The sequence below is a fragment of the Gymnodraco acuticeps genome, unplaced genomic scaffold, assembly GCF_902827175.1.
Source record: "Gymnodraco acuticeps unplaced genomic scaffold, fGymAcu1.1, whole genome shotgun sequence".
In the NCBI taxonomy this organism is placed as follows: domain Eukaryota; kingdom Metazoa; phylum Chordata; class Actinopteri; order Perciformes; family Bathydraconidae; genus Gymnodraco; species Gymnodraco acuticeps.
Genome location: NW_022990010.1, coordinates 886,737 through 912,365, shown reverse-complemented (window position 1 = coordinate 912,365; position 25,629 = coordinate 886,737). Strand labels below are relative to the sequence as shown.

General features: G+C 38.9%; 2 protein-coding genes across 4 annotated transcripts; both read right to left on the bottom strand.

Moving 5' to 3' along the window:
* Positions 1 to 3,748: 3,748 nt before the first annotated feature.
* On the bottom strand, positions 3,749 to 10,466 carry ccdc124 (coiled-coil domain containing 124). 2 transcript variants are annotated; one of them, XM_034213062.1, is made up of 5 exons: positions 10,347 to 10,466; positions 9,287 to 9,464; positions 8,538 to 8,730; positions 8,285 to 8,390; positions 3,749 to 4,279 (listed from the first exon to the last, which is right to left on the bottom strand). In XM_034213062.1, exons 2-5 carry the CDS (start codon positions 9,443 to 9,445, stop codon positions 4,075 to 4,077), a joined length of 663 nt encoding a protein of 220 aa, XP_034068953.1. In that variant the 5' UTR covers positions 9,446 to 9,464; positions 10,347 to 10,466; the 3' UTR covers positions 3,749 to 4,074. The 2 variants fall into 2 exon arrangements, with proteins under 2 accessions (XP_034068953.1, XP_034068954.1); XM_034213063.1 differs by having other exon boundaries at positions 9,287 to 9,468; positions 10,347 to 10,430.
* A 397-nt stretch (positions 10,467 to 10,863) lies between these two features.
* Positions 10,864 to 24,123, bottom strand: cluap1 (clusterin associated protein 1). Of its 2 annotated transcripts, none has more exons than XM_034213057.1 (13): positions 23,856 to 24,123; positions 22,881 to 22,949; positions 22,682 to 22,793; positions 22,306 to 22,390; positions 22,026 to 22,205; positions 21,105 to 21,200; positions 14,180 to 14,263; positions 13,939 to 14,072; positions 13,538 to 13,679; positions 12,487 to 12,562; positions 12,277 to 12,387; positions 12,081 to 12,130; positions 10,864 to 11,262 (listed from the first exon to the last, which is right to left on the bottom strand). In XM_034213057.1, the coding sequence occupies exons 2-13, from the start codon at positions 22,900 to 22,902 to the stop codon at positions 11,086 to 11,088; spliced, it is 1,269 nt and encodes a 422-aa protein (XP_034068948.1). In that variant the 5' UTR covers positions 22,903 to 22,949; positions 23,856 to 24,123; the 3' UTR covers positions 10,864 to 11,085. The 2 variants fall into 2 exon arrangements, with proteins under 2 accessions (XP_034068948.1, XP_034068947.1); XM_034213056.1 differs by lacking the exon at positions 23,856 to 24,123 and adding an exon at positions 23,416 to 23,791 and having other exon boundaries at positions 10,865 to 11,262.
* Between the last annotated feature and the right edge of the window lie 1,506 nt (positions 24,124 to 25,629).

Sequence of the window (25,629 nt, the reverse complement as noted above, 5' to 3'; positions counted from 1 at the left end):
AATGGGAGTGGACCAATTGGTTTCTATGGGAAAAGAAACAGAGCTGCTTCTCTTTCAATGCAAAAAGGGAAATAAAAGGTCAGTTGAACTTGTCATTGAAGCTCTTTGGTTCAAAGGCCTTGCACGACGAGCTCTTATCTCCTCCGCCACAACAGCCAGGCCGAACAAAAGTGGCCTTTTTTAGATCTGGTTCTGAATGAGAGCAAAGTCTCCTCAGATGTGTCCTTACAAATGAAACAACATGAACAACTTTTTCTAATAATCTTTTGAATCAATATATTACTGCAGGGTTGAGTCCTTTCTGCTTCATTTTAGGTTATGTTATCATGTCTTAGTAAATATAAGAATCAACATATTGTGAAACGTTCTGAGGAAAGTGTTGTGTCTCTTATCGTCAGTCAGAACACTGAATGTGTGACAGATTTTTTTTATTTGTTAAACTAAGGGAATCAAAAAGTCACAAAAACATACTTCAAACTGTAATTAATAGCACAGTTGTTGAAATGGTCCATACCTACATATACTTGGAAAAGAAGGCTGTGATTACAGATTTGGATTAAGTAGAAATACAGATGACAAGTTAAAAATGCTAAGCAGCATTTGGCATGTAAACTGAACTAAATACACCAGAGAATGTTGATGTTTCAATCTTCTTGTATCAAAACTATTTTACATTTTTTTGCTGGTTTACATCACTCTTTTTAATCTCTTTGTCAAAATTACAATATTCTTGTTGTTAATCTTATTTTTTTTATTATTTCTGATCAATTGTATCACATTCAGTTTTGCATGCACTTGTATATTAGACCTATATTTATTTTTAACACATTAATCATACTAGTATATTTTCTTCCTGATGTACATGAATTGTCTGTATATTTTTGTTAGCACACTTGCTTTGGAGTGCTTCTTGAGGGACCAATAAAGTATTTTGAATACAAATTGAATATTAATGAAAGACTAATGTTGTTTAAAATCTTGATTAAGTAAGCAGGAGTGGTGTTGTTTCTCCACCAAGTACGTATTGTTTTTTCTTTTGCTATTTAGATATAAAACATTAAATACATCTGAATCCTTTCAAAGTAAAGTACAAGCAAATTGCAATTTAAAATATAAAAACGTTATGCATCTGTTGATTTTCCTTATACATGTGATGTTTTGGTGTTGTTTTGTTTCTTTCCGTTAACCGTCAAGTGGGAAATAAGTATTTTTTTGTGTTTCTCTTAGTATCCTAAGATACTGTTATGTTTGTCTGTGAAAAAAAAAAAATATTATGAAGGGCAGACCATCTATTTGTATTTATTTAGTTTTTTTTAGAAAGGGGCAGGTCACATACGATTGTATTCTTCTCCCTGCTCCTTTTCGCTCAATGGTGTTTTGGTAGAGTCATGTTTTGTGGCAATTATTGTACATTTGGTTTTGCGTACCATGAGCAAATAAAAATGAAATGAAATGAAATTGTTGGCCCGAAAAATAAAAAGTATATTTCTGCATTTCCAAAAATGTTATGTTTAATCTGTAAATGACTACACTTTATCTGTATGTTACCCCTTTATTTTCAGGCTTGTGGAGAGAGCCATATAGTGAGGTTGACTCAAGGATTGTGTTAACTCCCATTTCCCAGATAACAGTGCAGATGTTTGAGCTACATTGTGTATCAGATTCACAATGTAGCTCAAACATCTGCACTGTTATCTTGCTTTACCTTTGTTACTTACATTTGATACTGATAAAGCTCAATCTTTGCTGCTTCCTGCCTCTCCACCTGGCATCACACAAACCTACAAAGCCTACAGCGTGCTGCCTCAGCAGCTCAGTGTGAGAATGTTGCTGTGCTGGAGAAAACCTTTGTGACCACCAGCAGCACGGGACCCTCCATGTTACTGCATGCTGAACTAAATCAAATGCAATAATCACTTTGATAGCTGTCAAATAGAAATCCTAAATGAATAATGCTGGACATGTTAGGGATAAACAGGAAGTATTTCCCTAATTATAATTGTGTTGTTGCAGTTAACTTCATTTAAGTTGTTGGTTTTGTTTGAGCCCACACTTAACACAGCTGTGCTTTTTCAGCAATCACCATCAAATTACAATAATGTGATACTTAAAGTCACTGCTGGCTAAAGGTAAAAGCGTCTGCTATTGGAGATAAGGGGGGCCAAATTCAGCCACTGTCAGGGGCATGAAAATGGGTAAGAAATATGATTTTGTTGACTTAACAGTGCCATATATTTGATATTAACAGGATAAAGGCTAAAGATCATACCAGGCTTTGACGAGGCTAGCCAGTGAACAATTTCTACTTGTGTGAAAACATGCCATTTGCACTTAAGGTAATGAGACCAAAGCACTTGTAACTAACTTGGCTATCCAGCCATTTCTTCGATTAAATGTGACAGCGTTGGCCATTGTTGTTGTATGCCTAAAAGTGTCAACACATTGCAGGTATCTTGTTATTGTATGTGTATTTGTTCAGACTCGTAATGGCTCATAATCCACTTGTGATCTTGTAAACAAAGATAAAACTGAAGTAATGGTTTTTGGAGCCAAGTCAGAACGTATAAAAGTTAGCGCTGAGCTTCGGTCTGCAATGTTCAAAACAACAGATAAAGCCAGAAATCTAGGTGTAGTCATGGACTCTGACCTGAGTTTCAACAGTTACATTAAAACAGTTACTAAATCAGCCTACTATCACCTAAAGAATATATCCAGGATTAAAAGACTAATGTCACAGCAGGATTTGGAAAAACTTGTCTATGCTTTTATCTTCAGTAGACTCGACTACTGCAATGGTGTCTTCACAGGTCTCACTAAAAAATCTATTAGGAAGCTGCAGCTGATTCAGAACGCTGCTGCTCGAGTCCTCACTAACACTAAGAAAGTGGATCACATCACTCCTGTTCTGAAGTCTTTACACTGGCTTCCTGTGTGTCAAAGAATAGATTTCAAAATACTGCTGCTGGTTTATAAAGCACTGAATGGTTTAGGCCCAAAATACATTTCTGACCTCCTGCTAAATGATGAACCATCCAGATCTCTCAGGTCTTCAGGGACTGGTCAGCTTTCTGTCCCCAGAGTCAGAACTAAACATGGTAAAGCAGCGTTCAGTTATTATGCTCCAAATATCTGGAACAAACTCCCAGAAACCTGCAGGTCCGCTGCAACTCTTACTACTTTTAAATCCAGGCTGAAGACTTTTCTTTTTGTCGCTGCTTTTAATTGAACTATTCACATCTTAGACTGCACTGTAACTTTTATCCATGTATTTTTTCTTTTAATGTTTATTTTATTATCTTTTCTTTTTAATGACTGATTTTAAATGCCATTTTCTTAATGTCTTTCATTTTTTGTAAAGCACTTTGAATTGCCTTGTGTTGAAAAGTGCTATATAAATAAACTTGCCTTGTCACTTCAATGTTCAATGTTAAAATGTTTTAGTATTTACCCAAAAAAACTCCTTTAAAGAAACTGTTTATTCACTTTAATTTAACTAAAAGCACAGAAAAAAGTCATTTGCAGCCATATCTATTTTGAAGCCCCCAATGTTGCTGGTGAATGGTGAGCACTACCCTGGACACACAATTATAGTCAACTTTCTCCTTATGTAGGTGGTAAAGTGTAACCCAGAATAAGCAATGCACAACAGCAGCAGATAGAACACATTTTTGACATCAGTGTGTGCCTCGGTAAGTGCGCCTACTTACAACAAATAAGGAGAAGTCTTGCATTGAAAAGCGACAAGAGATATTTTCCATCGAGTGTTGAACTTTAATAAGTTACTTTCAAATCATCTGGCTTCCCACCTCCCAAGAAGTGCTAAAAAAAAAGTATGTAATTAAATGAAATGGATGCTGAAGTGATACATTACACTCATTGTGAATTAAACAAACCAAGCCGAGTCACCTGGCATTGAAAAGTTGTTTCTTGGTGGAAAACGGTGAAGCTCTCATCAGCGACACACATTTTTAAATGAAATTATTAGAATGAATTATTAGATTTTTTTCAATGGCAGTCTCTCCTATGAGCATTAGGCAGACAGTTTTCAAAGGGGCTATTGGGAGGGGGGTGCATTCACTTTGTGTTGTAGTTGGCAAAGCGTTGGTTCAGGGGGTTATCTGGTGATTTCATCCACTCCTTCTTTAGCTGTTGCTTCAGCTGCGACAGCCTCATGTTGGGGTTCTCCTGTTTTAGGCGGGGCATGTTGACCTCCTCATAGGCGGCAAACGCTGCTTTCATCCTGCGTTCCGGGTGGTGGTCGGTGTCATCTGGCCCGGTGCTGGAGATGGAAAAAGAGGATTTAATTATGGCAAATCAACAACAAAACAATCAGTAAGGATAGTCTTGTTTTGCAGCTTATCGTCTGATCCAATCACCGGGACTTTTGAAGCGAATCTCTGTCGGTCAAGAAGTGATTTGATCCCATGCTCTTGTTTGTGTGTGTATACAAGTGTGCGCGATTTGTGTGTTTCTATGTGGATCTTCCCAAAGTGACAACCTTCAAGTCCGAAAAATTAAACCAATGCGGGAATGACTTCAACCTAAATCAGGGGTGGGGAACCTCCGGCCTCCGGGCCGTGTACGGCCCGCGAGAACATTTGGTACGGCCCTCGAGGTAATTTATTAACACACGCAAAAAAGAAAAAAATTAAAGAAATCTAGACCGCAAAAAAAATTAAACAAGTGAGTGCCTGTTTTTCCTGGCCAAGGTCATCCTACAGATGGTGTCATCACGTGGTATACGTCTCGTCTGACGGGTGCAGTTCTGACGAAGAGCACCAGAACGTCGCTCCGGCACTTCAGAAACTGCAGTATCCATAAGGAGCCGTACACATGCTGCAGTTTCTGCGTGGCTGTCTTTAGTTGAAAGCCCAGTGGCGATCTGTTCATCTGTCATACTGATCATACAGTCAATAACTTTGTTGTTATTAGCATCTGGTTAGCTAGCTATGCTAACGAATATAAGAAGCTTTTCTACAACCACTGAGGTAAAGGCACATCTTTATATGACCATTATAGTTATAACAAAATAAGAGAATATAGTAAACAGGTATAAAATACTATATGACAGTAAAAAAGTTGTTATTAATAAACAAGAATAAAGTTTAAAAGGGAGTGATTTGTAAAATATCCATAAAGAAAAAGAAAATCTGCTTCCAGTTATGTTTCATATGGATGTTGAGAGATGTATCCATAGATCTCTTAATGTTGCTCTCAAAGTGCATCAGATTGATGCTTTTAACTTCAACATTTAAAAACAAATATTCCCGGGGGAGCATGCCCCGGACCCCCCTAGAGGAGGTTAGGTCCCCCACCACTTAAATCATGTCCACATGAAACGAAATACATTTGCACACATCTTGTGTCCATATCTTTCTGTTTTGGTGGTCATGCCACAACCGTGCACGTGAATGCATGCGCGAGTCATGGTAAGATATCTGGATTCAGAGGTTGCTTTTTCTTTGCACTGCATGAAAGAAAGGCCAAATGAATGGGCTGTGATTTTAGTATTTTTAAGCAGAGGTCAATAATTTGTACGGCCCTCGGAGGATGTTGAAAAAATTGAAATGGCCCTTGAGAGGAAAAAGGTTCCCCACCCCTGACCTAAATTATATCTTATATTTAGCTGTATATGAATTCACCGGTTTCAAAAATAAGTCTGATTGTATATATTCTCCTTCTTCTCATATTTTTCAGATTCGTTTTTTTTTTTGTGGTCTCAATCCAAGTTTCAAGTTGTAATTTCTTAAATAATGATTTCCAACACGGTGATGTCTGGGTCAGGGACAACACCATTTAGGATGGATGTTGGCCAATAACCATCAGTGGAGATCAGAGCACCATAACGGCCCGTCCACACGGCAGTGTGCGTTGAAGCTTCAACGCTTCTGCCCATTCACTTTTAATGGGGTGACGTCATGCTTTGCCGAACTGCATGTTCAACTTTTGAAGCTTCGACGGAAATCATATGCCAGTACAAGCTCTAGCCAATCAAACCGTGTGCTTGTGTGTCCGGGGCGGGAGATTAATGTGATTGGTTGTTGGTCGAGTTTCAGACACGCCGTCGCCCACCAAACTTCAACGCATGCCGCCGTGTCGACGCTGCGTTAGTAACAAAATGATGTCCCACACAGAGGTCGCGTTAACCGAATATTTTCCGTCAATGACTGATTTTTTCTAACAATGACGGAAAAATCTGAAAGCAGTCCGTCATTTTGACAGATTAGAACACAACTCGGAACAGCGCCAAAATGCCCACCAGCGGCCCACATTATATTACATCCTTAGTGGCCAGGTCGACTGAGGGCTATCTACTGTACTCTACTGTAGTCTGTAACTATTATTTAGTCATTCACACCGCTGTCCAGTTGGTGGCTAGTGTGTGTATATTAAGTAGCTATTATAGTCTTGTTTTTGACCTCGTTGATTACCTCGTTGTTTAATCGGCTTTAGCAATCGCAAAATGTCACGGCAGCTGATCGTCCGAAGCTTTTTTAATAAGCCCAGTAATTGTGATGGTGTGGATAAACGAGGTGAAAAAAGAGGGATTGATGCGGTCAGTGGCGGCGCCAGGGTATGGCTGGGGTAGGCTACAGCCATACCAAGAAATGGCTTAGCCCTACCTTAGCCCGACCATGAAAAAGTATGTTAAAGTAAGCATGTGGAGAACACGGATTGCGAAAATCTACCGGTCGTGTCCATAACACACAAACTGATCCTGCTCAGCTGTAACAACAAGTGCACATACTGACGCAATATGGTTGAGACCATTCGGGCTTATGCTAGAGGGGTGCAAGGAATAGTCTAAGTAGTGGGGGAGTTTTATACACTAAAGGTGTGAACATTCTCTCGCGTTATAATATCAGCGCGGCCGCGGTCAGATCAAAATGCCTCCGAATGCAATTTGAACAGACCTACAGCCAATCAGAGCAACGAAACGTTGGGTCTGCTGAGTCATGCATTATTGATTCGTCACGTTCACAGTGAAAAGTCCCCAAACTCGTGCAGAGTAAATTCCAGCAGACAGACAGCAGAACTTCTAGGATTAATTGTATATTTCGGATGGATAGATTTGTTCTTAAACGCCCTCGCATTGAGGTACAAGTCGAACAGGTGCCAGAGTCACACAACCCACCTGAAGAGTGAATAGTGAGTTTTGAATATATTTTGTAATAATGGGTCATTTGAAAAAGTGTTTTGTATGACAATAGAGATACAGGCTACCTGTTGTGTGCTGTGTCTGTCTCTCTCTGTTTACCTGTGTCTCTGTCTCTCTCCCTCTCTCTCTCTCCGTGTCAATTCTATATGCCAACTTTTCTTGTTTCTGCCGCTGCGTAGCCTGTTGTAACAACATGGAATTAGCAGAATAGGCTATTGTATTGTTTAACTCACACCTGTTGCTCTCGATGTAATTTAGCTGATAAAAGGAGACTAATAAAAGCCTCACGCGTGCGTTTCACTGTCAAGGGGTGCGATATAGCGTGTATGTAATTACATTACAAATACTGCTTGAGCCCCACCACTGTATGGGTTAGCCCAACCATAGATTACCCAACAAAAATACTCTGGCGCCGCCACTGGATGCGGTGGAGGATGAAGTACAAGCCAGTAAGACTAAAACTGACAACGTTCAGCCAGCGGCAGAGGGGCAAGCAAGTGGCAAGGAGTTGAAGCGGGAGTACCGGGTTCAGTGGGAGCAAGAGTTTAAGTGGCTGAGGAAGGAAGATGGCAAAATGTTCTGCGACATCTGTAGAGAAGCTAAGATGAGTAACGGATTTGTCCGAGGGTGCATCACGATGCAGAAATCAGCGTTCAGGCTACAGCAGGTCAATTGAGTTGTTCTTGTAAATGTTTTGTTCATATTCTGATTGTAATTGTCTCATTTAAAACGATGGCCTTGTTCATATTTGCCTGTTTAGGCACAATGGTCGCATGTTTTTAGCGGCCTCTGCCCCCCTCTGTTGTAAAAGTGCAGGAAAAAATAAATTATTCATGTTCGTGTTGACATGAAAAGTGACCACACGGTCGGAGTGTTTTTTTCTCCATGCCCTTAAAAGTTCTGCATGAATCATTAAAAAAAATGAATGAATGAACATTTGCTCAGTACCCAAACATAAATATGAAATATGTCTCATCTCATCATTAAAACTCTTAAAAAACTTTTATCAAATAAAATGACGGGTAATAATGGATTATGACGGAAATTTTACGATCCTGTCCGTCAAAATGACGGACAACGAAAAAGTCTAACGCAACCACTGGTCCCACACAGTACAAATGGTACCTGAGCACAGCGATGGCATCTTCTATTGATCGGGCTTCCACGGTTCCTTCCTCTGAGATAATCCTGTTCACATTCTCTTCCAGTGGAGTATCCAGGTGGCTCTTTTCTGTAGGAAGAAATGGTATTTGATGATCAAGAGAAAGTACTGGTTTGATCTTCATAACATCCAATGCTGCTGGATTGTGTCTTAACTCATGTTTCCTCTTTATACTAACCAGCACACTTCTGAGGTCAGTTTAACCCTGAAACGTACCTTTTGGCTTGAGCTCTTGCTCCTTCAGTTGCTGTAGCTCGTTCTGAAGCACCTCCTCAATCTCGGCACGAGTTACTCTTTCGCTTGCCTCCCTCAGGGCTTTGCCTTTTATGGTGGAGGTCTCCTCATCGAGAAGACGTTGGTTTTCCTTTTTCCTCTCCAGGAGCTCGAGCCTCTTCTTCTCCTTGTCATCCTGCAATGACAGGAAGCTGTCTCCTTAGACTACCTACCCACTACATATATTTTGATCACTTAACTATTAAACAAGCTTTACTGATTCCCCATGACATTTATCATTCAATCAAATAATTAAAGCAATCACCCTAATACTATGAGGGTGCATTTCATTGGAAATATGTAGAGTTGAGTGAAGTAAGGCAGTGATAGCTGCAGTATGTCCAGTACAGTACATATTGCAAAAAAAGGTTCCCCTCCTTCTTAAAGCAATCATAAATATGCGTAATGTTGTGACGAGGCTGTCTGGCTGCACAAGATATACATAGAACAAGCTGTAATTGTTGTATGCTGATTATGGTAAATTTACAATATTGCTCCTTCGTTACAGTTTGTGATCTGTAACTGCTTGGTAATGCAACAAAACAATGTCCCACTGAGGATAACGAAGATGTAGTCCCATCCGATGTTTCAACTTCAGCTTAAAGTAAACGGACTATATGCACATCATCCAAGAAGTATCGTGGTGACAAAATGTCATAACTACTGAAAATTAAACAGATGAGATAGTTCACCTTTCTCTGCCCTTTTTTCAGAACAAGTTTGTCTGTCTCCTGCCACAAAGCATCCTCTTCCTGCTTCTTCTTGTCGGCGTCTGCCACTGCCTTGGCCTCAGCCTTGCGGGCTTTAGCTGTGGCCGCCTTGGAGTTCTCACCCTGGAACTTCTTTGGCATCCCAACAGCTGCTCTTCAGCTGACAGCCAAGGAAAAGAACAGAAGAGTTTGATTAACAGGTTCTTTTTAAAGCTGATGATCAGTACTCATATAGCCAGGTTCAGCTACAATGATTCAAAACATACTCTACATTAGCTGCTATTGGCCCTTCATAGTGTATATTTGACAGATAGTCTTCAGATATATATCTTCGATTGTCATTATGTATAGATTTTACTTTAAAGATCTGTTTTTCTGTTTAATTTGAGATGTTTTTATTTTATGTTTATGTCTATGTGTTTTGTACTCCTTTTCATTCACACATTGTGTGCAATGCCTTATTTACATGCTGCTGTAATGAAAATCATTCTCAAATTGGGACCAATAACGTATCTTATCTTACATTATATATTTTTGCTTGTCTTTTTGGTGTTATCCCCTATATATTACAACCCAACAATGACTGTTTTAGCATGCAGTATTTTATATTATGTGTAATCTGAAACAGCTCTTCTAAAATAGATATGTAACATTGTAGGGCAAGTTAGTATTGTAACGTATTCTACATTAAATTAAAAACAAATTACGTTGCAATAACGTAAGTTAACGGAAGACCACCATTAGCCCTGTTAGATGACTTCCCTATCTAGACCTCAGTTTGAAAACATGGGTTCGCAAACACAATACAGAACAGTTGGAGAAGGTTAACAAAGCCATACTTAAACTCTCTAAAATGACACAATGACAGCAATGTTTTTGTTAGTGTAGCCTTCGCTAGTTAGCGATAGCTAGCTGATGTTAGCCTAAAAAACAAGCCATGTTTGTTTGTCAATGAGCCGGCCATTCACTAAATAAATGTAGCCAAGCTTAAGTTGACATGATGATGATTACAATACACTAATATATAATCACGCTTTCATACCAGTATGAGATGAAAAACAGGTTGTAAGTAGACGGTAGTTGTCTGTTGTTTTGAAGAGGCATATGCCACCTCCTGTCTGAAACCTGCACGCACTCTGATGACGCAGTGTCTCCTATGGTTACATTACATACACGGATGTATAATAAGAATACCAAAGATGCTGATGATTCACAATAAAGAGGTGAAACCACCATTTTTTGAGAACAAATACATGTTTACTGCACTATTGTACATTGTAATGTTTTTTACTTCTAGGATAGCTTTTCAATCAATACTACTTAGGTATAAAGTGTAAAATGTGGATCTCTATGTCAAAAATGTGAATTTCTTCCCATTAGGAATATTAAATTACATAAGTAAAATATAACAAGGCATTATTGGTGCCAAATAAAAAATAATAAAGCCTACAGCATAATTGTAAAACATATTTTCCTCTCAAATTAATACAATGGGAATTGATTAAACCAACATTTCCCAAAACCAAAATACTGATCTTCAATATATGACTGATTCTTAAACAAAAGGTATTTTATTCTGCTTTCATAATCAAGTCAGGTGAAAGAGATAATACATTTTTTATATTTTTATTAAGGAATACAGTTTACACAAATATTTCAAAAATATGAACTATAGTTGCAAAAACAACATGATTGAACATAATAAATAATGAACATCTCTCTCGAATAAATGGTTTATCTGAGCGGAAAAGCAGAAACAGCTGGATCTCTTCTTTAATTATTCAGAAATCATTATCGCTCTCCTCCAGCAGAGGTGGTCTTATCACGCCCTTTGAGGGGCGCACACCCCTGGACACTGGGCCCTCGAGACTGTCGTCCTCCAAATCCTTGCTCTCCTCTTCCTCACCTTCATCATCTTCCTCATCATCCTCGTCCACATCAATCTCGCTGTCTTCAGTCTGAAATAGTAGGGCAGGCAAGTTACTAAAATATCAAAGTTTTTAGAGTCCAGAAAATGATTACTGGATAGTTATTCAATATATAATCTGGAACTATAAAGGGATGGACATATTTCTAATTTAACTACACACTGAACCAGTCAGATCTAACCAGATACACCTCTTTGGCTGTAGTGAAAACATACCAAGGAACTAAGTGATTTAATAGTGAATTGGGAATTGTCCACCTAGAGCCAGATAACTATTGGGGACCAGCTAAACCTCATTTAAAGTCAAAATCCATTTCCAAAACTTCAATAATGTTAAAAATAATCTGCATCAATATTAAAAAATACCAATTTCTTACCAACAAGTACTATGCCATGGGACGGATTTGATCGTATAAACAATCCCAATGCATCAGTTCATTTGAGAATGGATTTTCCCTTTAAACAAACAGAGGAACAAGGAGTAAACTACAGTAGATCCCCATCCTGCACAAACCTTTCCTCTCCGTTGTTTTTTGGCACGAGGGATTGACCTTCTGGAAACAGCTAAGGAGGGCTTTTTAAAAATAAAAGCGAATGGCAGAGAAAAATAAGATACTGAACAGAATATAAAATGAAAACCCAAAGGGACGTGAAACTGATCAGAGCTGGTGCACAGGATATTTGGTTAAAGAGGACAAAAGAGACAGCACTGGGTGATATTCAGGGCCATCGCTATTCAAATAAAAACACAATTATTCAATGATATTTAAGACATGCTTGCAACATCAGGATTCATTTAAGAAGAAAAATGAATAAATATTGTATTGATGTTGCTTCAACAGTACTAACCTCATCACTATCACCCCCCTGCATGTTACCGACGAATCGCGCTGCTCTTCCTGTGGTGGAAAAATAGGCAACAGTTTTGATGATGAGTTTTAATAGAGATATAAAATCAATCTGAATCATAGAACAGAGAAATAATGCATATAATAACCAAAAGGCCCAGTTCTTCTAACGACATGGCTAGCCTTTATCCGCTGACCTGTCGTGATGCCGTTTCGTGTCGGCCGTGGCTTAGAAGGTCGACATTCTTCCATGTCGCTGTCCGAGCCTTCGTCTTCTGGCACGTCCATGTCAGAATCCTCATCTTTTACTGCGGAAAACACATATCATGGGACAAGTGTGTGAGTTCATATAAGAGGTGGAGATTTTGAGGCTATTGTTTTGGTTGCATGATAGGTTATTATCTCACAGGAGCTCTTCGTCAGGTCCCTCTCCTCCTCCTCCCTCAACACGTTCTGCATCATCCTCATTGTGTTTTCGGCCTCCTGCAGTGAAACGAAATGGGACAAACACTTATATTAAAGCCAAAATAAAGAGGGTCGGTCTTAATGCAAGTCTCTATTCTACGGAGCCCCCTAGGGGACATGAAGAAGAAAAAAAATTATTTGAAAAAAAAAAAATTAAAATGTTTGCGAGATCTCGCAAAACCCCTTTGCAAAACTTTGCATTTAGCTCAATGTACTTCCTGGTCAGTTTGGCCGCTACGGCAACACAGAAACCACAACAATGGAGCGGTTCATCGATTTTACTTTGAGCTTGGCCTTAAATATAAAGATATAACATTAGTGCTTGGCAATAGGCACGGGTTTCACACAGACTGTATATATAAAGGGTTTCACATAAGTGAAGACACCTCAAGAGAACACTCAGAGCGAGGGGACATGCACGTTCCTCTGAGCTGAGTTATTGACAGATTCGAATTTCGCGGATCAATAGCTCATGAACATAACGTTGTAAAAATACAAACAACATGACTTTACAATCATAGCAAGGTAGACAACGAGCTACAGTCGTTTTTATCAGAAAAGTTCGATACGCGCCGTCATCCGGATTCCGAGCTAAACATCAATAATTGGTCACAATCTGCAGCTGGAGGAGGGAGAGGAGTGCTTAGGGACCGTCTACAAACTGCAACGGGGTTTTGCAAGATCTCGCAAAAGTATTGCGAGATCTCGCAATGGGGTTTTGCGAGATTTCGCAAAACATTATTTCTTTTTTTGTTGAAATAATTATTTTTTTCTTCTCCATGTCCCCTAGGGGGCTCCGTACTATTCTCCTCCATCCACTGAATTTGAGCTAAAAGTGAGTGTGAAAAATTGTCTTGTGTTATTTCTCATCACCACAGGTTAGAACAAATATAGTTTAAGAGAAGTGCTAAATGAGTCACTCCTAGGGGGAATAAAGACAAGGAGGATGGCCAGTGTTTTAGAGTCATTGTTGAACATATCATCCACACACACCTCAAACCTCTCCTGCTCCAGCCTATGGTATTCATCCAGCTGAGACTCCAGGAAGCAAAGGTTCCTGAACTTCTCCACAAAGGTTTCATATTGCTTCTGCAGATCTTCCTCAATCTTTTCATATTCATCCATGAAGGCTGGCCTGAAAAAATTATTTATGTTTTAAAACAAGCAATTATAACGGTGTAGACACCGTCACTTTTCAATCTATGTGTTGTTAAAAGACACAACAATACCATTTTAATTGAGCTATAGCACAACCTGAATGGCAAACATTTTGAGCAAAGAGTGCAAATAATGGCACTCAAAATAAAGGTTACACCCCCATTAACTCTATTTAATTTGCTTATAATCATTCCTGTTATTACGCCGGTTTGCTAACTGTCGGGTTATGAACTTACCTGACACTCTGCAGTGTCTGGAGCCTTTTCCGATTCCTCTCCAGCTCCTGGTTCTTTTTTTCTATCTTAGCGTCCAGACTGGTTTCATCAGAAACAACATTACTCAGCATGTCTTTGGTCTTCTCCACACTTTCCTGATTAATGAAAATAAGAGCATTGTGGCCGATTCAGTGCCATTTCCTTGGTAAAAACAGGTCCTTGTGTGAGTTTTAAAATGAGGATTGTCAGGATGAAGACTTACCAAAACTTCCTTGATGGCAGCTCTCAGGGCCTTTTCAGTCTCATTGATTTCCAGAGGTCTGGCGATAGCCGCAGTTCTCATTTCCTGTGGGAACATTAAGAAAAAAAGACAGCATAGTAATATCCTGCATCACTTTAAAAAATGTAGTCCTTTTAAATAGACTGTGGTACAATTGTATCAATACCAAAAGGAATGAAATAATTATCTTTAACATGTGTAATGCCTTTTCAGAAAAATATATCACTTTGTTGCTTGGAATGCACTGAAAACTAACAAGACAAACATGTCGCTGATGACGATGACCTAATGTTTTATTTATAAGAAAAATATATGCTAGAGGGGGTAGGACCAGAAAAGTTTTTTTTAAGCTTCTTCTTGCCCCTGTTGAACATGACTATCTGAGAATTATTATTATATATTTTTGTCTTGTACTTTGTTATAATTATTAATTTGAGTGAGAAAAAAAAGGAAAAAAAGAGAATATATATATATATTAGTGCTGTCAAAATTATCGCGTTAACGGCGGTAATTAATTTTTTTAATTAATTGCGTTAAAATATTTAACGCATTTAACGCATGTGCAGAATGGCCCGCCCCATACGTGCCACCAGTGGCAGCGCCAGGGTATGGCTAGGGTAGGCTACACCCATACCAAGAAATGGCTTAGCCCCACCATGAAAAATGATGTTAAAGTAAGCAAAATAAAGTCTGCCAACTCACGCGGAGTAAATTGCACAGACAGCAGTTAGTAAGATTGATTTCAGTAGCCACGGTTTTGAAAACTTTTGTCACGTAGTGATCGTTTTCTCAATAGAACATCTTTGATAACGGCATGGTGTTGTTGCAGGAAGTCCCGACGGTGAATACTTTTGCTGTAGTACAGGGGTGCACATCAGGCGCGCCGGATTCATTTTAGAAGTGGGGGGGCCAAAAAAAGTGCGTGTGTATGGCCCAATCCCAAACCACGCCCTACACCTACACTCACACCCTCCGTGACGGAGTGAACTCCGTGGAGTGACACATGAGGCTCCCTCCTGTCAGATGGAGGGAGTAAATACAGCAGCAAGCTTTGGGACAAACTCCCCTCTCTCTGGCAGAAACAGGAAATGCGTAACTGTATGTAGGCCTAACAACGGTTTCAAATCAGCATCTCTTAGACAAAAAATGTAAATGAATAACTCAAATAAAACTCCAAACATCTTTGGTTACTTTTGTGTAAAGCTCTTTTAGTTTTAAACCTGATGTTTATAAGCTTCTTAGTTTTTGCAATAGTCTGTAAATATACACAACTTTATAATAAAATGCACACATTTACCTTTTTCTAGACTAAACACAGGTATGATCCTAAGTAAAAAAAAAATGAGGTTATCATGAGGTTGTTAACATCGCAATTTATCACTATCGTTTAGTGATTTTGCAAAGAATGAACCACTCTCTGTTTTTGTACCATTCTGCGTTGAAGTACCTTCTCTTTGCTCAAATAATCTACTAGCGGTCTCCTTTTTTCCGATAGTTAGCTGTACAGCGTTACCCGCCTCAATGTCCCAACAACAAACCTCCATGCAGTCGGAACCAGCCTGTTTCGGTTCAACGACGGCGGCGGTGGGGGGGGCGGGGGCGGTTTTGACAGTTTCTGCGGCCGCAGAGGTGCTGCTTTTGGGTTCATCTGGCTTCGCTGTTTCTATGATTGATGAAGGTCCAGGCTCCGGAGATGTGGATGTCAGGGATGTGACCTTCCAGTTGTTACATTTAAGTTTAGATTGACTGTATTTGTGACCTGCTCCATCGAAATCAGTCGCATTGACCCGAAGACACATTTTGAGTTGTATACACTGTTGGAAAGAGGATATTCCTAGCTTTCTAATGATATCAGGATTGTTTTTGTACTCCAAATATTAAGCGAAATATGTCACATTATATAATGACTATCACCGAGTCCTCATTTTGAGAAAAAGGCCTTAAAAGTTTCCTCTTCTCTGGAATCCATCGATCTGATTGATTATTAGTGGAGCAAATGATCAAATACTACGGAGGGAAGATATTTTCGTTTGGAGGGGAAGCTCGCGAGTGTGTGTGTATACGTGTGCGTGTGTTTGTGTAATTTTGCGTTTGTGTAATTTTGCGTTTGTGTGTATTGTGTTTGTTTCCCGGGGAAAACACTCACGAGAAACACCGGCTGTTGTTATGCCTCCTATGACGTTAAGTTACTCCGTTCTCCGCTTGTAATTATGCCGTTAAAAGTTTCAAAGTTGTATTTATCATCTGAATTTGCCGAAACAAGTTTAATATTCTGAAAGCCAAGACTTTGTTTAATTAAAATCAGATGAAAACAAACTGTAACGGACCCTGCCGTGTTATCTATGATTACTATACTCTTACATTCATAATTTCAGCGGAGGGAGGGGGGCGGCGCTGCTGGAAGAGCAGATTGCGAGTGAGAGGTGCCTGTCTTCATCCCTTTACAAGCTTCAAAAATGTATTTATCGTGTGATTTTGGAAATAAAAGTTTCATATTCTGAAAGCCAAGACTTTGTTTGTTTAAAATCAAACAAAACACCCGAACCCTGAAAAAATAGTTTTTCACGTAAATCCACGTTTATTCTGAAATGAGCCGTTGCGACTTCCGACTGATTTCGATAGAGCGGGTCACATTTAGTTTTCTTCTGCGCTGGTTCTTCTGACATGTTTGCAAGTGTATATATTATTTCTAGGTTAACGGCTGACACACACAGAACAACGTAACAAATAAGTAAACAACGTAACAAATAAACAAATCTAAGCTTTTTTATTGGTTGTAATTTACATGGATACATTTGAATGGTGTGACAATGTCCTATTTGATTGGGTTAAAATGTACATATTCTTCCTGTTATGTGTGTCTGCTGTATTTTACCTAATGCAAGGTTACCTGCTGCTCCATCGAAATCAGTCGCATTGACCCGAAGACATATTTTGATTCCTAGCTTTCTAATGATATCAGGATTGTTTTTGTACTCCAAATATTAAGCAAAATATGTCACATGATATAATGACTGTTACAGAGTCATCATTTTGAGAAAAAGGCCTTTAAAGTTTTCTCTTCTCTGGAATCCATCATTTCTCATCATCAATCATCATGATTGATTATTAGCGGAGCAAATGATCAAAATACTACGGAGGGAAGATATTTTCGTTTGGATTATGCACTCACGAGAAACACCGGCTGTTGTTATGGCTGCTGTGACGTTAAGCTACTCCGTTCTCCGCTTGTAATTATGCCGTCACAAGCTTCAAAGTTGTAGGCCTATTTATCATCTGAATTTGCCGAAACAAGTTTAATATTCTGAAACCCAAGACTTTGCTTATTTGAAATCAGATAAAAACAAACTGTAACGGACCCTGCCGTGTTATCTATGATTACTCTACACTTTACATTCATAATTTCAGCGGGAGGGAGGGGGGCGGCGCTGAGGAACAGCAGAGTGGCGAGAGCTGTCATCTTCCCTTTACAAGCTTCAAACATGCCTGTAGCTAGTGAGATTGAATATAACAATCAAAAATAACAAAATATACACAGCTAGATCAGATCACGTTTTAGATGCGACTTTAGAGTAGAGGGGAATTATTGAAACGGGATTTGTACAGTTTTCCGCGGCACAGTTTCATGGAAACACATCAGCTTTTGGACGACAGTCAATATGGATTCAGGAAAGATAGATCAACATCTATGGCACTAATGGAATTAAGTGAGGAAATAGCAAACTGCATGGACAATAAAAAACAAGCAGTGGGAATATGTATAGACTTACAAAAAGCATTTGACACCATAGATCACAATATTTTACTGATAAAACTGGAACGGTATGGCATCAGAGGGGTGGGATTAAACGAGAGATTATTTAAGCAACAGACAACAATTTGTTGAATTTGTTGAAAACATAAAACAAATCCACAGATACAATTAATACTAGATAACATACACATAAAGAGTATATGAAATTAAGTTCCTTGGTGTGGTTTTAGAGCATAAAATCAGCTGGAAACCTCATATCACTCATGTAAAAGCAAAACTGGCTAAAACTATCGCAATATTGGGAAAAGCCGGATACATTCTGGACTACAACTCATTGTATACTCTATATAACACACTAATATTGCCATATCTGATTTACTGTGTGGAGATTTGGGGAAACACGTACAAAACCAACCTACAGCCGTTATGCACATTACAAAAAAGGGCTATAAGAGTTATCAATAATGTTGGATATCTTGAACACACTAATGTATTATTTTTGAAGTCACACATATTGAAGTTCATTGATCTGGTTCAATTTAAAACGGCACAAATCATGTACAGAGCCAGACATAATCTACTTCCTAGGAAATTAAAAACATTGTTCATAGACAGAGAGGGTGGGTATAATTTGAGAGGAAATCTACATTTTAAACAACTCAAGGTCAGAACAACTCTGAGCAGTATGAGTATAACAATCTGTGGGGTGATTTTATGGAATGGTTTGGAGCAGGAGTTAAAACAAAGCACAAGCATAATTCAGTTTAAAAGGATGTACAGAAACACTTTTTTGGAAAAATATGAGAATGAAGAAAGGTGATTGAAGACGAGAAATTATTGTATATATGTATAAATGTAAATCTAAGTAGGAATAACTTGCATAATGATTTAAAGGACAATCATTGATCAAGTAAGGGGTGGGAATTAATAAGCATTTGCTTCCTCCTACTCCCTTTCGGACACATATGATTTATTATTATTATTAATATGAAGACTTTTTTTGTTTTTTTTGTTGAATATACAAATATTACCATGAATGTGGATAAATACTGTATTATAACAATACGGTATTCTGTTTTTCACATTTGTTATTTTTTATTTGTTATTTTTGAATCTGTTCGAAATAAAGACTGAAAATTAAAAAAAAAAAAAAAATCTGCTGCTGCGAAAATGTGGGGCAGGGCTGAAAAGTGGGGGGGGGCAATGGCCCCCTGGCCCCCCCGCTTCCGGCGCTCTTGGTGCACATAACTGGTACGCAGGTTATGTGCGTAATCTGAAATGCGTACCGTCACTTGTGTCACAAAGCGCATTTGCGTACCAACGTATACTTGTGAAGCTTTTCCAGAAGGCGGTGAGATCACCGGACGACAGAGTCGGTCTCCGTGTGCACAGACAGGGCTGCTGTTAACGTCGGTCTGTACAACGGAATTGTGCCAAAACTACGACAACCGGCTGCGGAGGGAGACTCTCCCCCCCTTCACTGGAGAACTGCGCTAAAACAGCTGATCACAACGTTCACACTCTGTGGTCATGAAGTACTCCACTAGCCGCCGCCCCCCCCCCCCCCCCCCTCTGTCGACTTTCCTGAAGTACTCCCCCGTTGATAGAAATCAACACGTAATGAATTAAGACCCCACGGTTTGATGATTGATAGGTGCAGTGGCGACTGGTCATTAGGGGCAGGTGGGGCACAGCCCCACCTAGTGTCAGCAGAAAGTATTAAAAATAATGATTACAAAAAAATGCAAAAAATAAATAAAAACATATATTAAATATATTTTAAGATCATGTTTAATCATCTGATTCGTCTGTACATTGCTGTTTTAGTCTGTGTTCTTCTAATTAGTGTCTACAGTGTGTGCCTATTGAGCTGTTTAGAGCCATGTGGGACAAAACCCGATCCTGCCCCTCCCTCTTACTGTCTAAGTCAATGGTGTCTGTAAAAACTACACTGCGCATGCTCAGAATATTTTCCTATTTAATGTGTGTGGCAACAAAATAATGATCATAGGGGCATAGTGCTGCCATCCCCACCATACGTCATCTCACATAATTCAGAGCTGATTGGCTGTGTGCCGCGAAAAGTGTGGTGTGTGAAGAGGGGACGAGAGAGCTGCAGTGACGCATCCTAAAACCCGGAAGTAAGCTGCGCATGGCTTCCCTCGACAAAAAAGCAATGAGATTTCTCCATAGGATTTTAGAAAATAGCTCCAAATAAGGTCTGTGGGAAACGTAGCTGTTAGATAAATGCACGTTTTGTTCAGCCGGATAATATCCACATGTCTACCCTACTTTTATCATTTTCGAATCATAAATCTATTGATTAGATTAGATTTTTGATAGACTTTTGAAACTACAAGAACATAAGGAGGACTTTTACAAAAAAGTAATAGAGATTTTTGTCCAGAAGGATAGGCAAATGGACTTAATCTTCAAGTCAAGGTAAGACTGCAATTTTATTGAAAATGGGATCTTACTAAGAGAGAACAATTCAATATTTAAATGATAAAATTAAAAATGTTTGGTATCTGTTGAACTGTCTGTTTAAAATTAATTGAAGCATCAGACAAAAAAAGCTTTTGAAAATAATATTATATTTTGATTTAGGTCAAAATAGAATATTTGTAAACCTGAAGAGTCAGTGCCAGTGCCTCACCAGCCATGAACCTCACTGCAGAAGCTTATAGACATCTACGTTTTTTGTGCCCCACCACTTTTGTACATATAAAAACGCCACTGGATAGGTGTGTGGGTTGTCTTTCATTTTGACACGCAGAAAAATGTTATAATAAACATAGATACTGTATGTTAAATGGATGTATCCGCCTTCTTTCATTTATCTTTCCATTCCCACAACAATATACATAAATAAATGGCATATTTTGGACATAGTTCGAATGGTGATTAATCATGATTAATTAATTTTAAAGCTGTGATTAATCTGATTAAAAATTGTAATCGTTTGACAGCCCTAATATATATATATATTATTGTTGTATGTTTTTGTTTCTGACATGTTCAATAAACTGACTAAAAAATAAAATAAAAATAAAAATAAAAACACTATTTAAAATGTGGACTTCTAACTGTATCTTAGTCGAATGTAAAAACGAAGAAGCCCCATCATTGTTTTCACTGTCACAGATCTCTTACCCTTAAGTCCACTTCTTTTCCCAGTAAATCATACAGAGATGCTCCTTTAGATGTGACTTCGGATGCCAACTGCCGAGCCGCTTTAAGATCTGAAATCTTAAGTGAATAGAGGGTGAGGGCTTAACAGCAACGTAAGGTTTTCTTCTCAACCACCAATTTGATAAATTATATTTTGAAAACAGGAGGGAGACAGCAATCAGGAAGGGAATAGAAAGATGAAAAAAACCCTATCTTACCAACGTTGTTTACAAAGAAAACTGAAAGATATTAAATAGCACAGTTTAAAGTCTGGGATTTGACATGCATGTGGGTCAGATTTACAGGGACCGACTCGATATAGATGGTGTTCAAGTCAAGTTATACAAGAAAAATGTATACAAATATGAATTCAGGCCACATTTACAGTCTGCTAATTTCAACAATGGCATTTGGGCTCAACTTAAAGGTGGGGTAGGTAGGTTTGAGAAACCGGCTCGAGATACACTTTTTGTTATATTCCATGGAATGCTCTTAACATCCCGATAGCAATGAATATCTGAAGTGCTTTGACAAAAAATTCATAAATAAATGTCATCTGTGGAAGCTGTAGTACTGTAAAAAGCACGACCAATCATTTTAGCCGGCCCGGCTAAAGTAACTAGAGACTTACATCTGTTCACAAGCTTATCTCGTGCCCTCATTGGTCATGTGCGCGTTCGTGTTTGTTGGAGGAGGGGCTCTGTAAGGAAGTGGCAGATTTGTTCCGGTTGTGTATTTTCAAATTGTAGCGCACTCGAGCTGGTTTCTCCAAAATTACCTACCCCACCTTTAAATGTCACAAAGGTTTTATTGTTTATTAGAGCTGATAGCTTAGTTGTTAAGATAAGAAACAGCTAAGGATAAAGCGACATAGCTTTAACATAAAAGAAGAGCTAATCTTACCCGTGAGCCGAGGTCGAACTTGAATTTGCTGTTCTCCTCCTCGGTTTGCTCTCCCAGGGCCATCTGTTTGGTCTTCATAGCGCTGTACAGCACTGAGGTGATCTTCAGAATCTCTTTCACTGCGTAGCCATCAGCCTGATAGAGGCGTTTGGTGTTCAACTTGATGTGAGCCTTAGTTGCCTGCAACCATGTGAGACACTGGTTAAGACTGACAATCAGCAGACCTTCAATAGCTAAGAGTAATCTGTTCATTCTGTATAAGCTTAAGAAAATAGCTCACCATAAACTGGGCCACCGCCTTGATGAAGAATATTCTGTCTGACTCTGTATCTACATCAGTAGGAATATCCATCTGAGGCTCATATCTATGTGAAATGAAAAAGGGATAGGGATAAAAAGAAAAAAATCACAGTTTTCAATACAAAGTTTAGGCTGATCTAAGTGAAAACCAATATCCAATCTAAACCATGAACCAAACCAGTCCGATAGTCTTTCCAGTGTTATTTAATGTTTTAACTACATTGTACTGAGATACATATTACAAAATACAACTTTACATTTTATTAACAGGAAATAGTGTGCAATCATGTACAGAAACAAATAATATTATTTCAAATAAAAAAGAAAATCTTGAAAAATGTAGGTGATGAGCATACCTCTTTACAAGCCATATTAGTATTTCAGCCACTAAAGTGAAATTTGGAGTTCTGAAGTTTTCCATGGATATCAACCGCGGATAGCCCAAGGCCCTCGTCATTTCTGTGAAATCTGTCAAATGTCATGAAACTCCAATTAATAGTCACAAAACACATGTTTTTAACTAAGAGATAATAATAATTTCCTACAGTCACTTACTTCTTAAGTCTCTAAATGACATTTTGACCTGCCAGCTCCTTCACAGCAGATGATGCTCTCGTTTCTCCCCTGCAACGAAGAGCAGAGGATGTGTTTACAGACAACCAAGATGAGGACTGCACAATTTGTCTCAGAGTCGATCGAGAAAACGTACATTAAATTGTAAATCCTGACTTCCATCGAAATGTTAAGGTGGTGGAAGCTAAACAACAAGCATTATGATTGAACAGAATCCTTAAGGAGTTAACGTTTACAGGCATATCAATGTTAGATAGTGTATATTTCATTAGCAACAAAGCAACTGTGTGAATGTATCCTCAGTTGAACTGCCCATATAGCAGGGTTGTAAATCCTCTATTAGGAATATTGTGGCTAGGTTGTAGCTACTTAGCAAAAAGCTAACGATCGGTGTCACCGCGGTGGTTAGCAGCACGTCAGCCGGAAACAAGAGACACTTTTTCTGAACAGCCTGGTTGACAGGCTAACAAACTTAGCATAATGTTGTGTTTTTTAGAATTCGAATAATGTTTGTTACCTGTCGCTGTAGCTAGCTGTTCATTCGCCCCAACCATAGATGGTCTCTATGGAAACCGACCAACGGAAGCTCAACGCGTTCAAAAAGACTAGCGAGGACCTTTTTATTGTCCGCAGGAACATTTCAATTCATACGATTATAAGGGGTATATTCATGGATGGTTTAACCGACTTTAATTGACCATTTATTTTTAATTTAATTTCCCAAAAAAAATTGGGTGCACTGAGCTGTGTTGTTCTTGTGGGTTTTCAGTTGTTGTAAAGTGTGTTGTAAGTAGTCTCTTCCAAAGTAGTTAAACATAACAAGTCAACATAACACTGATCAAAAAATAAACGTAGATTATCTTAATCGTAATTTTGTGGATGCATGATTTACAAATGTATTGCTTTTTGTTGACATCGTGGTATCGCTACATTTGACTGAGTAAATGAATACTTTACTGCAACTTTCTTCCACTGGCTGAAGTGTGCATTACGGATGGCCACCGGGGGGCGACACATCCCAGTCTGCGCCACAGAAGCCTTTCATTTCAATGGGCTGCACTCCTGACGCAGAGCATGATGGAGCAAACTGGTGAGCCACCTCACAACAACAACACTGGAAATGAACCTCCTGCTGCCTGCGGCCTCCACAGTAAACGCCTTAAAGAGCTGGAGAATGCCGCCCTGCAAACCACTTTAATATCACGGATGGAGACTGAATCTGGAGCGGACTCCGGGGGCTGGACGGAGCAGCAGTCCGGGGAGGGCGAGCAGTCGGACGGCTTGTCCTTGAACCACCGGGCGGCCCCTCCGCAGTTCGACGCTGACACCGAGGCGGAGGAAGCGGAGTCGGGGGAAAATGACGACGAGGAGCGGGTGGAAGAAGAAAGGACCCTGACGGACCATTTAAACAAAAGGCTACTTTCCTCGTTTCTGGAAAAGCTTAACGAAAGTGACCTGGCACTTCCCGGTGTTCAGCGTCTGGACTGTGCGGTAGCGGACGAGGACTCGAACAGGGCCGCAGAGGAGTGGTGAAGAACCGGGCAGAAGATAAGCAGAGAAACATGGAGATGTTTGAGGGATTCAGGACCGATATGCACTGAAGCACAATCCCACAACAAGAATGATAGACTTTAATTTTGGCGTACCAGTTTATTCTGAAAGAAGGAGTGTCTGGAAATGTTATGCTTACTTTTGTATAGTGAGAATGGGTGAAAGATAAAGAAAATGCAATAAATTAACGTCATGCGATATGAAGTGATTTTGTAATTATTGTCGACATGTATCTGGTAAGGAACGTGTCCATCTTTTCATCACCAAAAATATGTATTACTGCTTAGAAAGGAAATTAATAAAATAAAAATAATGTAAATATATCAGTTGGAAATCATATTGGAATCATATCAGTGTTAATTATGCAGTAAAAACCATGACACAATTCTCAAATAATTTACATATTTAGAATAAAGTCGATAAAACAATCTTGCTATTAAAAACCCTTCTTGGATTTAGGAGATTTTTGAACTGACTATATGTTATAATATATATTTTATATTTGTTGAAAGCATGAATGCTTGGATTAATGATGGCTTTACTGTCTGCAGTAAAGAAAAGAAAACAAGAACATGACAGTTCAAGAGAAGGAAAGATTTAAACGACATAAATCTGCATAAGACAGACAGGACATTGTGTCATACATATATATATATATATACATATATATACAAATATACATATACATATATATATACACACATATATACATATATATATATACTAGGGCTGTCAAACGATTACAATTTTTAATCAGATTAATCACAGTTTAAAAATTAATTAATCATGATTAATCACCATTCGAACTATGTCCAAAATAAGCCATTTATTTATGTATATTGTTGTGGGAATGGAAAGAAGGCGGATATATCCATTTAACATACAGTATCTATGTTTATTATAAAACATTTCTGCGTGTCAAAATGAAAGACACCCCACACACCTATCAATCATCAAACCGTGGGGTCTTATTTCATTACGTGTTGATTTCTATCAATGGGGGAGTACTTCAGGAAAGTCGACAGAGGGGGGGGGGGCGGCGGCTAGTGGACTACTTCGTGACCACAGAGTGTGAACGTTGTGATCAGCTGTTTTAGCGCAGTTCTCCAGTGAAGGGGGGAGTCTCCCTCCGCAGCCGAGTGGTGTAGTATTGGCACAATTCCGTTGTACAGACCGACGT